Genomic DNA, 12,415 nt, shown 5'->3' on the forward strand with positions numbered 1-12,415 from the left:
GTAAATCAGTCCAAATTTAGAGACTGTGAGCTTGTAGCAGGGCTGAGGGGAAATGAGCAGGTTCCTTCCCTCGGCACCAGCACTGAGAAATCAAAAGGTGGGAGGCAAATACTGCTTTTTGTATGCTGAGTTTAGCTTCACCCCTGGCTTTTGCTGCGTGGCTCTCAGTGACAGCTCGCTGGCAGCTGGGACCCTGGTCTGGCCAGCTCCAGAGGCAGCCCCAGGAGGGGCTTGCTCGGTGTGGGAGCCCGAACTCGCAGGTCTGGGTGCCCTCCCCGAGCTGCTGGGTGGGGATTGCGTGGCTCAGCACTCGGGCTTGGCTTGCCAAGGGCTTGGCTTGGCCAGCAGCTCCCGGAAGCCACAGCCCCAGTGCTGGGACGAGCAGCAGCCAGTGTCCCTGCAGCAGGACAGGAGACCCACATCCCCCAGGTGAGTTAGCTGTTCCTGCTCTGCTCTCCTGCTGCCTTTCTGCTCGTGTTGTAGTTCCTTTCCTTTTTTTGTTTTGTTTTCTCCCCTTTCTCCTCCTCTTCTGGGAATTCTGTGGGCTGTGATAACACAGGCTGCCAGCTCCAGGGCTTTCTGGCGTGCCTCCCCTGTCAGCAGGCTTGAGGCATTCCAGAGCAGTGTGTGGTTAATACGCTTTTGAATTTATTTATTTGAACATACTGGAAACAGCCTTGTCAGACACCACGTGACACGGCAGTTTGGAAAAGAGAGGGACAAGGAAGAGTGGCGTCTAAGCTGTTCTGTATTTATATTTTTGTTTTGGGGCGGGGTTGGTATTTTTTCCTTGCTCACAGCCCACGCTGTTCTGGCTTCCAAGACCTGTGTGATTTTTTTGGAATGCTAATGCAGAGCCTTTATGCCTGTGCAGAGTATTGCATAGTCAGGGTGTGGTGATCTGCAAGAGGAATTTCTTGTTTGAACTGTGCTCAGGTATCAGTAGTTTACTGCACTTAAAAATATATGTTTCAGATATGTTTTAGCATATCTAAAATATGCTAGAGCATCTGGTAAAAAAATAATGCTTTTCAATAAGTTGTTTGTATTGTTTCTGAAGTAGTGAAAATGGGGTAGGCATTACTTAAGTAATGACACTGTTTGATTATTGTTGGTAATATTGCTTTGGAGAAAGTTAAAGTAGTGCATGAAACAGCCCAGAATTTTTAAGCATTGCAGACACCTCTGCTCAGTTCTTGATCTCTTTTCTTTTATTGTTAACTATTTTCCTAAATACTGTATTTTTAAATGTTTATATAATACAGTTTATAATAGCTACTTCTGCATTTCTGCATTAGACATTCTCTTTTCTAGACTATCATTTGTTACACTCAGTCCTTTATATAACACAGTGTTTTTTGGTTTGGGTTTTTGGGGTTTTTTTGTTTCCTTTGAGTGGTTAAATACATGGGGTATGTAGAGCTTGCAGAAGATTCTGTTTCTGATCTTGGACTTGCAGAAATGAGCTCCATGTCCAGTTTTTCCTTACGTTTCTGGTTGTAGAGCTTTGCACATTAGGGAGTTTGAATTCTGGGCAAGGCTGTGCTGCCCTGGTGGCCCTTGGAGGACTGGGACTGAGGACAGAGAAGAAACCTTTCTCTCCACAAAGCAAAGGAGCTGTTTTTTCACTGAGTTGGTCTCCAGCCTCTTCACTGTCACCATTTCTGCCCCTTGTTTCCCTGGGAGGAGGATGCTTGTGCTCATTAACACTCTGGGGCTTTGTCCAGAGTCTCTTCTGCCAAAGGGAGAACCTAGCAGGGAGACAGGGAGGGTGATGGCCTTCAGCACTCTTTGGGAGCTCCTTAAGGCACGGAAACTCTGCTGGTTTTATGAAAAAGGCAGGTCTGTGCCTGCCTTTATGCCATACTCAGCACAAATGCTGGAACCAACTAGAAAATCAACATTTTTGATCCCTAGGAGGGAAGACCCCTGTGAGTCAGGATAAAACCTCAACAAAGTGGAGATTTCATTTTTTTTTAACTGAATAATGCAGTTATTCCTCCAGAGCATGCTGAAGGCCCTTCTGAAGTGATTTTAACTTGAAGCCAATGCTAAAGTGAGAAGTGCCCCAGTCTGCCTCTTTTTAAGTGGGAACAATAAAACAATGTTGAAATTTTCTAAAATTATCTAAGAACACAGCCCAATGACACACCACCACCATCCTGGTTATGCAGCATTGCCCTTGGATGATATTTGAACAGACAACTAGTAAGATTCCTTGACTTGGTGTTTTTTATTTATTCTGTTGTGTTCTCCATTCATTTTGGTAGCCGTGTGTGTGTCAGTCCATATACAGCTATTAATGAATAAGTTTTTCTTTCCATTTCCTCTGCATTCTGGGAGCGAAAAACAAATTTCCTGTTCGGAGTGCTGCTCTCACTTGCCTGGCTTGATTGCTGCAGTGGAAATAATTGAATTCATAACCTCAGAGACCTTTAGCCTCAAGATGAAGTTGTGTGTTTTGTGTAGCTTTAGTGTCTTTTTCAACCTCCCCCCCACCTTTAGAGAATACTGGTTCTGTTTGTGACTCCCTTTTCATCCCAGCCATGCAGAGCAGAGTGTGGTGTGACGCTGCAGACCAGGTGACACAAATCCTAGCTGAGCTCAGCAGCACCGCGTGGCATGTGCCTGGTGCCTAATCTCCTGTTTTCCTGGTGCTTGTTTGTCATCCTGCAGATTGCTGCTGCAGACAGCTGTGGAATGTTCTGCTGTTTGAAACAGCACGCAGAGAATGGAAACAGTTGGCTGGAAAAAGTTGCAGCTAAATGCCCACGTGAGGCAAAACTGAAAAGCAGATTTTTGAGCTGCCCACAGAAACATGGGAGCTCGTCTGCAGTGACCAGCTCATACATTACTGTAATCCTCTCTTGTGCAGAGTGGGAACCTGAGAAGAGGCTTGACAGGACTGGGGTACTGCCTTCTAATATCTGAATATGACTGAGTGAAAGTGAAATTTTAGTGCGTGCCAGCTTGTAGTTAATTGTCAGAGAAACAGGAGGTTTCTGGGAGGAAGCAATCGAAGAGTGTGCTTTAAGGAGAAATAAGAATGGGGAGTTTAGAGCTGATTGTTGATTAATTTAAAAGAAACAAGGATTGTGCAGCTTGAGATACTGAAGTGGTCTGTTTGCAGACACACAGAATGTGAAGGCAGCAGATGAAGTCTGTTACTCTGCTTGAAATATTCTGACTTTTTTTCCAGATCACTTCCAATATCATGGAAGAACATTAAATAGAAACTGCCTTTGTATATATTAAAGTCTTTAAAGCAGTGAGCCAAGCTGCATGCTGGAGTCTAAGTAATTCCTCAGTGCCACAAATTGAACTGTGAGCATGTAAAGTTCTTGCTGTATAAATACTGTGCATGACTTGTGATCAGCTAGCAAACTCTTTCCCTCTGCTTCCAAGAAGGAAACAGGCATAGTGCTCCTTGCCATCAGCTGCAGGATACTTAGAATTTTTTTTGACAATCCTAACTTCCTGCATACAAGTGAGCATAAACTGAGGTGTTGGAAGTTCAAGGAAGAGTGAAATAGTACAAAAATTACTTAAAGCGAATTGTCATTCACTAGCCTCAGTTGTGTTTTGTTCCAGCATAAAGCTGTTTCACAGTCTTAACAGTTGCTAAAATAAAGAAAAACAAACATGCCAGTATTAAGCCTTGGGCCTGAATTATGTTGCTGCAATCCATACATCTTAAAACAGACATCTGAGCTAAAGGTGGTGTGGCAGTTTCTAGGAGGTGTGAAGCTTTGTTCTACACTGTGGTAAATATAATACTGATCTTACTCACTGGTTTGCTTGATAACATTTCACTTAGTGTGACCAAATTCAAATGCAAGTAAGTTGCCTCTAAAAACACTGCTTAAAACCCTGTTGCATTAAATTTGAGTAGTGTGGTTAACGAGCTTTAGCTGATGCATAAAATTCAGTAGTGAATTATTGAAGAGTTTCGTCTTTGTTCCAGAATGGCAGAAATTTTATTGTCGTATTCAAAGTGAAAAAACCAGTGAATCTGTGTAATGGAAGTTGTCTGACTCAATGTTCCACGAGCATCAATAAATTCAGCAGCACTTGAGGCCATAAAAGTGTCTTTACAAGCTAATCAGCACCTCAGTCGCCTGATTCAAAGCAGTTCCTTTAAAAAATTGTCTTTTTTTTGTTTCATGAGGAAATGGCTGTATTTCCTTTGTGTCTTTTACCATCTCTAAATGCTTGTTGATCTTGCTTCTGGGTATAGATTAATAATTGTTGCAAATGCTTGTTCTGCGTGGTGAGAAAATGGCAGAATAATGAAATTTTAGGGTTATTCTTTTTCACAATAGTAGATGTAGAAATTTGAACTATAATGATAGTAATGGATTGTAGCTATTTTTCAGTTATATTCACATCAGCAGAGTTTATGAACGCTAAAAGAACAAGAAAGTGTCTCTACAGACAACACCAGTGTTTGAGTAATACACAGGTGCTAACTAGAAACCTGCATCCTGCACTTCCACTTAATTTTGCTCTTAATAGAAAGCCTCCACAAAATTAACTGAGTGCTTGAAATCTTGAGAAGAATATTGTTTTCTTAGTTGTTGTGGATATTTTTTATCTTTCTCTTGAGTGTTGTCTCAAACAAAAGCTGTTGTTTTTCTTAGAAATGTAATAGTAGAGCTGAATATAAGAGCAGCAGTGGCAAAACAGTAGAGTATTTCCCAAATTACTTGGGATAGAAAATGACACAGGAGCACTCAGAGTTGTAATTTTTAAACTCAGCTATTCTAGATACTGCAGGAATAAAATATATATATATAAAGAGTTAATGCTTAATCTTTTTTCCCATTTTAAGCCACTGCACACCTGACATGCTGTGTAGCTTTAAATATGCATGTTTATAGATTTATGTATTTATTTGTACATGTGCACACACCTTGGTGCTATCCCTCTCCCACCTTCTGCCTCCTGTCTGTGTGTCCAGGGGTGGGAAGGCTGCGCAGCCCTTGCCACACACCATCAAAGCAAGTGAGAGGTTTAACCTCTTAACAGCTCAAGTGGTATTTCACACTTCAGCAAAATAACCCATTATTTTCTACAATGGTTCTCTGAAGAGCTTTTGATGCCCACATCTTACAAGCGCACCATTAATTAAAGCTCGGTATTAGGGCCATTCATGGAAAGGAGCACCCACTCATAGTCAGGTAGATTAGGTTTTCCCTTGCATTACACACCCTGTGAGTTAGTAATTGTGAAATCATGGATGTTGTGAGCTCTAAGCCTGAGAAACAGACCCAGCTCTGTCATGCTGGGGGGGGTTGGGGGGTGTTAGCCCACGAGAGAACTCGGGCAGCTCTTCAGTCCTCTGTTCCAGACTGAGTTCAGCTAGATCACTCTAAAAATGCTTATACAAGCTCCTCCAAAGGCTGCTAGAGCTGGAGGTGCCTGATTTATCCAGGTAGCCTTTGCCTCAGAGTGACTCTTCTCTCCAGAAGGAAGATCTCTGAGCACAGACCTGAAAGATTCTTTATTAAAGGCTATGTCACTACTTTGTTTCCCATTTTCTTGGGGCACTGACCAGAGTACAAAGCATCAGGTCCTGACTTGCCTTTTTCTGCCACTAATTCCCTCATACATACTTTTTCTTAATTTTTCCCCCCTAAATCTGCCCTTATATCTTTCAATATTCATCTCCGCTGCAGTGTGATGGTGAAAGTTGTGCTAGCACTTGACCTAGAGAAGCTCAAGCCAAAGAAGTTGAAAGTTACATTTTGCATTTATATTTACGTTGTCACAGCAATAGATTACTTTTCCCCAGACTCTTCTTCCCTTGTTTGTTTTTGGTAGGAGAATCTCAGCCTGTGACATTATGGCTTTTGCATGTTTTTGGCAGTATTGCTGCCTGCCTAGAAGGTTTGGTGTTGTTTTGGGTTTTTGTGTTGCTGCCTTCAGCCTGCCACCAGTGTCAGAGGTCAGAACCTCTGTTTTATTCAGTTGTCTGAAAGCAAGGTTGTAACCCAGTGTTACAGACCAATTTTCCCATTTTATTTGAGAAAATGTCACCTCTAGTAAAATGAAAAGTTGCAGTGACAGTGTGTCCTCCTCTGGAGGTTTGTTGCTTTATTCTTGTTCGTTCTTATTTATCTTCTTGTTGCCATCTCAGCATTTCTGTATGGGTTGCTTGCTAAATGTTCGCAGCATCGTTTTTTGTTTTGAAGGGCTCCACCTGGTGCATTGAGCCCCTTTCTGAGGTTGGGCAATGACCTTCCTCAGCCTGATGAATCTTCCTCACAAATTCCCAGAATTTATCGTTTTAGTTCACATTAGCTCTCACAACACTTGGGGCAATTTCAGTGATTTTTAGGTCTGTGAATGAAACTGAGTGCACTCATGGACTTATTTGCCTGTTGTTTTATATTTTTCAGAGGGCATCTGCATGGAGTTCTTTGAGCTGTTCAAATTTTTAATTTTGATGTCACCATTATTTTCTTCTCCTGTTACCCTTTCCATTTTTCATGCAGATTTCTGTAATACACCAATTTCCGATAGCTTTGTTTTGCTAACCCGCTGCTTGGCTTCTGTGACAGTTCTCTTTCAACTGGCATGAATGCTGCCCTGCTAACTTGACAAATGAGTTTCCAAGGGTATTCCTTCTCTTAATTCCATCAAATCAGATCCCAGATCTCTTCACCAGCCCTTCCTGGAAACCATCCTCTAACTCAAGAGCACCTGAGGTGCTTTGGTCAGCTCCAGTGCAAAGACTGATCCTTGTTAGTTACTCTATGCTGCAGGTCACAAGTGTAGGGTGCTGCTGGCAGGGTGGGGTAATTAACAGGGAAACAGGGATCAGTCTTTTCTTAATTAGTGCTCTCCTGTAACCTCTTCCATGTATGTCCCTGCTGTGGTGGTCTTAGGCAGGGAGCAGCTCCTGGTGGGCCATCAGTGGTCCTGGATGCCATGCTGTGGATTTGCCTCCCAGCTCACACGAGTGCTGTGCCTTAGCCATCCCCCAGGCTGGGATCCCTCATGCACCTCACTCCCAGGGCATCAGGGCTGGGATCACCCTCCAAAACCCACGCCTGGTTTCAGGCAGGACCCACGGGGGTGCAGCTGCAGGAAGAAAGGAACCAGCACTGATCCTGCTGGTTCTCTCCACCATGGATCCTCCAGGGATCCCTGACAACTCAGAGGACACCCCACTCTCGCTTTGCAGCATCCCCTGACGTTGTTCTCTGCCCCAGCCTCCTGGTGTGGTTCAGGCTGGCTGTTTGACACCCCAGCCTTCCTGTGCGGGGGTGCTGGGGCTGGGTGCAGCAGGGTGTGCCGCAGCCACGCGGCAGAGTGCGTCAGGAGGGTTTTGTTGCCAGGTTGCCAGGCAGCACTTCAGTATTTACCTCCAGGTCTGACACAGTCCCCGTGCTGCTTCACGCCTTCTCCAGTCCCTCTGTGGGGCTGGGGCAGAAACATCTGGGCACAGCTGGCAGCGGAGCAGGGTCCTGGGGATGGGAACACCAGAGCAACGTGTGGTAAGAGGATGATCCTGGAGCCAGGCTGGTGGTGACAAGGTGGTACCACACCAGCCAGAGGGCTTGGAGCTCAGCAGCCTCTTGGCGTTGTCATCCTGGCTGCAGAGCCCTCTGGCTGAAGGGCTGGCAGAACAAGGACCCTACTTCTTCCTTGGAGTGGCTTTTTTTGGGGGCAGAGTGGAAAATTTTGGGCTTTTATTACTGTGGGACTTGAGCAGGAAGTGGGGGAAGTGAGGCCAGGCACTCCTGCACCTGTCCCACTTTTCTCCTCTGGCTCCTCAGGGCTTTGTTCCCCTGAGTGTCTCCAGGGAGGATGTCTTGGTGTCCTCCACAGCCCCTGCTCAAAAGCCATGCATTGAGCTGTTTTCTGTTTTCAGACTGCTCCTCTTCCTCCATGAGTACCTCCATTCTTCACATCTTTGCCTTTGCTGGTCCCTCCCCTCCAGCTGGGCAGGGCAGGAAGAAGCAGCTGGGGTTTTGGGAAGTTTTCACTCATCCCTGCAGGCTGTGGTGGTGCTGCTGTGCTGCGTCATGAGAAAAAATAATTTTTCAGTGCATTTTAAGACAGTGGCTTGGTAGGAGTTTTCTGAGGGCTGGAAGGTAGAATGGCTCAGATAAATGTTTTCATTATTAAACAGACAGGGACTATGGTGACTAATATGAAGGTGTAGAATAGATGCCTACTCGTTAGTCATGCAGGAGGAATTCAGATTAATTTCTTGCTGGGGAAGGAAAATGAGAGGGAAAAATAGTTAAAGAGCAAATAAAGAAAAAATACCTGATGGTAGTAGTGGAAATAGGTTAAAAGGTTATTAAAAACTTTATTTCTCTGCCCTGATGTAAGAGACTCTTTACATTCCTGTGTGTGTCTCCACCCATGCAAAAGCTTCCATCTATTAAGCAGACGGTCTGTAGGTATATGGAAGCAGGTATTATTTGTTTACTTTCCTGCAGTATGACAACTGCAGATTGTCTATAATATATATTTGGAACAATCAAACCTCTCAGTGAGGTGTGTGAGACACCAACTAAGCTGGTAGGGAGACCATGCTGTTGTCATCATAGTGTTAATTTTAAATTCTGTACAGCTTTTCTCTTAGTGCTGAGAAATCCTTGTGCTGCAGGAGGTTAGGGAAATTAAAAATTTTTCCATGTGGAAGTAAGAAGCCACCCTAGGGCCTAGAGCAGTAATATGGCTTCTTTTCATTCAAACTGTGTGTGTGTTTTCATACTTCAAGTAGCATGGTAAATAGAGACAATATAAAAAATGGAAGAGAAAAAGTAAAAAAAAAAAAAAATTATAAATTATGCTGTAAATTTAAATATGACCTATGAATGTGTTACTGTGATAGAGAGAGCAAATCACAGAATACAGCTTTGAGTGTATGCAAAAATACAAAATACACCTTTAAGCAGAGAAGCATGAAGCAGGAATAAAGGAGTAGTATTACTTCTTTATAAAGTATTGATGAGACAGCTGGAATGTTCTGAGCTTTGAAGTTTGATACAGCCACAACAGCAACACACCATGGTGTTTTTGGATTGACATCCCTGAAGCAAGGAGAACAGGCCATGTCCTTTGTGGAGTTCCAAAAAGGTTGGATGATACACAGGAACACTGCAGGGGACATGTGCTGCTCACATATTAACTACTTCTTTTTGTCTCAGCATATCTGAGTTTGATACTTTAGAATTAAATATCTCCTGTAACAAACCAGTAAAGCCAAAGGCACCATTTTTGTTTAAAAAACTAAAAAATAAGCATGGGTGAATCCTGCAAAGTAAGCATATATGCTTCAGTGTTAGAGCAGGATTTGAGTTTGTCTTGGTACTCAATGGAAAATTTGCTGTCAGTGCATGTCAGAGGAGAAAAAATAATGTTTAAAGAAGGTCTGTGGGCATCATAAAACTGTCAACGTTCTACATGTAGGTATTGTAGGAATACAGGCCAGGCAAAAGATCTCAAATAATAACTCTAATTTTCAGAAATAATTTATTCTTCATTTTCATGTAGATTACAAGTGAATTCAGCTTCTTTATGGTTGTTTAATACAAGTATTTATTAGTAAAGTAAAGTTGTTTTTTGGTTTTTTTTTTAGAAGCAATCTCCTTCTGCAGATGCATTGAAACCACAAATTATGAAGCCATCTGAAACTAGGGTAAGAATTTCACAAAAAAATCATGCTTGCATGGCACATGTATGAAGCCATAGATTTTTGTTTTTAACACTTTAATACTGAGTAACTTCTCCTATATTTCTTATCTTAGCTCAGTTTCCTCTGAAAAAAAAAATCTAAAAAAGTGCTATTCAAATAAACCAGAGGTTTTTACAACAGCAATAAAAAGAAAATTAATGGCAATGTTAAATTTTAGCTCTGTCAGTTTTGTGACATGTGTATAGCTCCCTCCAGTGTAACTGCAGGGTTATTTACCTTGCTGATGATTTTTTCACATACTCAACAAATCCAGGATGAACTTTCAGCTTTCTCTGTACGTACAGTTGCATCTTCTTGTTAATCTCCTGTGTTTCTCTGTCTGACAGCTCCCCTGCCTCTGCCCTTCACGCCTGTTCTGTCTTGTTTTATGACTGGGGCTTCCTTAGTGTCAGGGTTGTGTCATCAGTCCTGTCCTTTGCTTGTTAGGAGAGAGTCATCATCCTCACGTTGCCTAACAGGAGTTACCTGTGTTGTTTAAACAAATGATTAATGGTTCTCCCCCCACCTCTTCCATTTTCCACAGCCATAACAGCAAAACCAACAAAAGCTGGATGCCAGAGCAGGCCAGCAGGGACTTGTGTGGTGGTAAAGGCTCAGGCTGCCTGCACCCTGTGTAAATGCCAGAAAAGGGGTGTGGGGAGGGGTGAGGGTGGGAGAGGTCCCTGCAGATGCTCTGGTGCAGGCAGAGCCAGCTCTGCAGGTAAATGGCACTGCTGGAGGCCCTGCCAGGCACCTTTTGGGCACCTACAGCGCACTGGCACAATCAGAGCTGAGGTCTGGTTACCTTCACAGTGACAATTTTTTTTTTCCATTTATCAAGTGGGAAGTTTATTTGTGATAACCTTTTCCTCTTGTCTCTGCCTGTTCTGGCCTGCATTCCCATCTCTGCATTTGAACTTAGCCATTACATTCCACTCAGCCTTTTAAAACCCTTTTCCTCCATGCACACATACATCTAAGAGCTGAATGGCAATTAAACAAATTTTCCATTTGTGCACCATCATCATTACTCACAAATCAAGGCATCTGCCAGCATCTGGTTTCTCCTCCCTGTTGTGTTTGTTGGCAAACTCATTTGTGTCATGTTCATTAGTGCTGTGGTTCTCCATATGGTCTAACCCAGACAGCTATGGTCTTTCCCTACTTGAAATTTAAAGCAACTCTCAGAAGAATGTGGTAAATGAGCCAAAAATAGAGTAGCTGAGGCATGCTTCAGCACTGTAAAACTGGTAAACACAAATCCCTTTGAAATAGTGGCTTGCATTTGCATGTGTAACATAATTAATGTTTTCTTTTAATGTCTGTTGCATTATTAATATCTTTCTCCTGCTGGATTAAACAAGTCATTTGCATTTTTGACAGTAGACTTCTTTGAAAACAAGTAAGGTTGCTGAGTCATTTCAATTTCTAGTCCTAAATTTCTTGCAAATTAACCCAATTGCCTGCTATGACCACATCTCATTTCTCCTTCCTGGAGTCTCTCTAGTGTGCCACAGCTCTTAAACATGCTCTGGACCCCTCCTTAACCTTCAGTTCTGTGTGTGTGTGTATCCTTTGCCTCTTAATGAGCCCTCAGAGTTGTGCCCTCTCTGAGAAAGCCCTGAGTTCACTGTGGCAGAGGAAGGAATGTGAAATTTCTTGTTCTGTGGGCAAAGCCTGGGGTTAGATGGACAGTTTGGAGGACCAGAGTGTAGAGCCAGCACTCTGTGGATTTGGCAGGGTTGGAGCAAACAGGGTGCTGCTACCTCCACTGTCACAAACGCGTCCCCTCCAGCTGCCTTCCTTTTGCACATGTTTGTGCAACTGCACTGTGAACCACAGAACCAGTCAAAAAGTGTTATTTTTCATTTCCAGACCATATCAGTCAGTTTGAAACGCATCCTAATGGATCCTGACACAGTGCAGGTGGAAGTAGGCTGTTGAAGGGGAGGTGGAACATCTTTTTCCCCACAGAAATTCCATGCACACCATCAGCTTATGCCATGGCTTCAGTCTGTGGCTGCTCACAGTTGACTCTGTTTAAAGGATGGCTGAACAATTTCTCTGAATGGATAGTCTCATATGAAAATTATTGGTTTGATTAGCCGTTTTTTTTGTTGTTTTTTTTTTTTAAGTTAGATTTGAACCTTGTAGTTGTTAAAAGTGTACCTAAATAGATGTGTCTCTGTGTGTGAGCAGTTGTTTATAATAATGTGTTTTATTGTGGCTTCAGCTTTTGTGTGCAAGTCTTGAATCAAATCCTTGCCCATATGGGTCCATTTATTCTTCAGCATCACCAAACATAAATTTATAGTAAGGGTAATTCTGCATATTTTAAACATCACAAAAGGATCGTGAATGATGCATACCTCACACAGAAGGTTCATAAAGTATTCAGTAAAATAATATTTACAGTATAAAAAAGAAGACTTACAGTTGTTCATAACTGGTTTGGCAAGTTGAGAATTTGTATTCAATGTTCTGTACAGGTGTTGTTGGGTGTGGGCAGAAGTGCAAGTAAATATATTTTATGGTTCTGAAAACATAAGGTGTGTTTAGTTTTCTTCTGAAAGGAAGATAAGAAAAACCTGAATTTGTACTCTGACAGCAGGGTACTTGGAATCTTGAGCAAGCAGTAGTCCCAGAACAAGAAGAGTCAACCTGTATTTTTTTAACTTTATCTTTGCACTTCTGTTACATTTTTTGCATCTTGCTGCT

At 42.7% G+C, this 12,415-nt stretch overlaps 1 protein-coding gene across 8 annotated transcripts in view; it reads left to right on the forward strand.

Annotated features, from left to right (window-relative positions):
* Positions 1–12,415, forward strand: part of CAST (calpastatin) — a 49,503-nt gene that overhangs the window by 16,892 nt on the left and 20,196 nt on the right. For 6 of the 8 annotated variants that reach the window (XM_072922788.1, XM_030257777.4, XM_030257769.4 and 3 more), the window contains exon 4: positions 9,602–9,661. The exons of 1 other annotated variant lie outside the window; for it this stretch is intronic. In XM_072922788.1, the coding sequence (XP_072778889.1) occupies positions 9,602–9,661 (60 nt within the window). Of the gene's footprint in view, positions 1–7,046; positions 7,503–9,601; positions 9,662–12,415 lie in introns of those variants that run through there. One more of the 8 variants, XM_030257778.4, reaches the window with a different exon arrangement.

The sequence above is a fragment of the Taeniopygia guttata genome, chromosome Z (genome assembly GCF_048771995.1).
Source record: "Taeniopygia guttata chromosome Z, bTaeGut7.mat, whole genome shotgun sequence".
In the NCBI taxonomy this organism is placed as follows: domain Eukaryota; kingdom Metazoa; phylum Chordata; class Aves; order Passeriformes; family Estrildidae; genus Taeniopygia; species Taeniopygia guttata.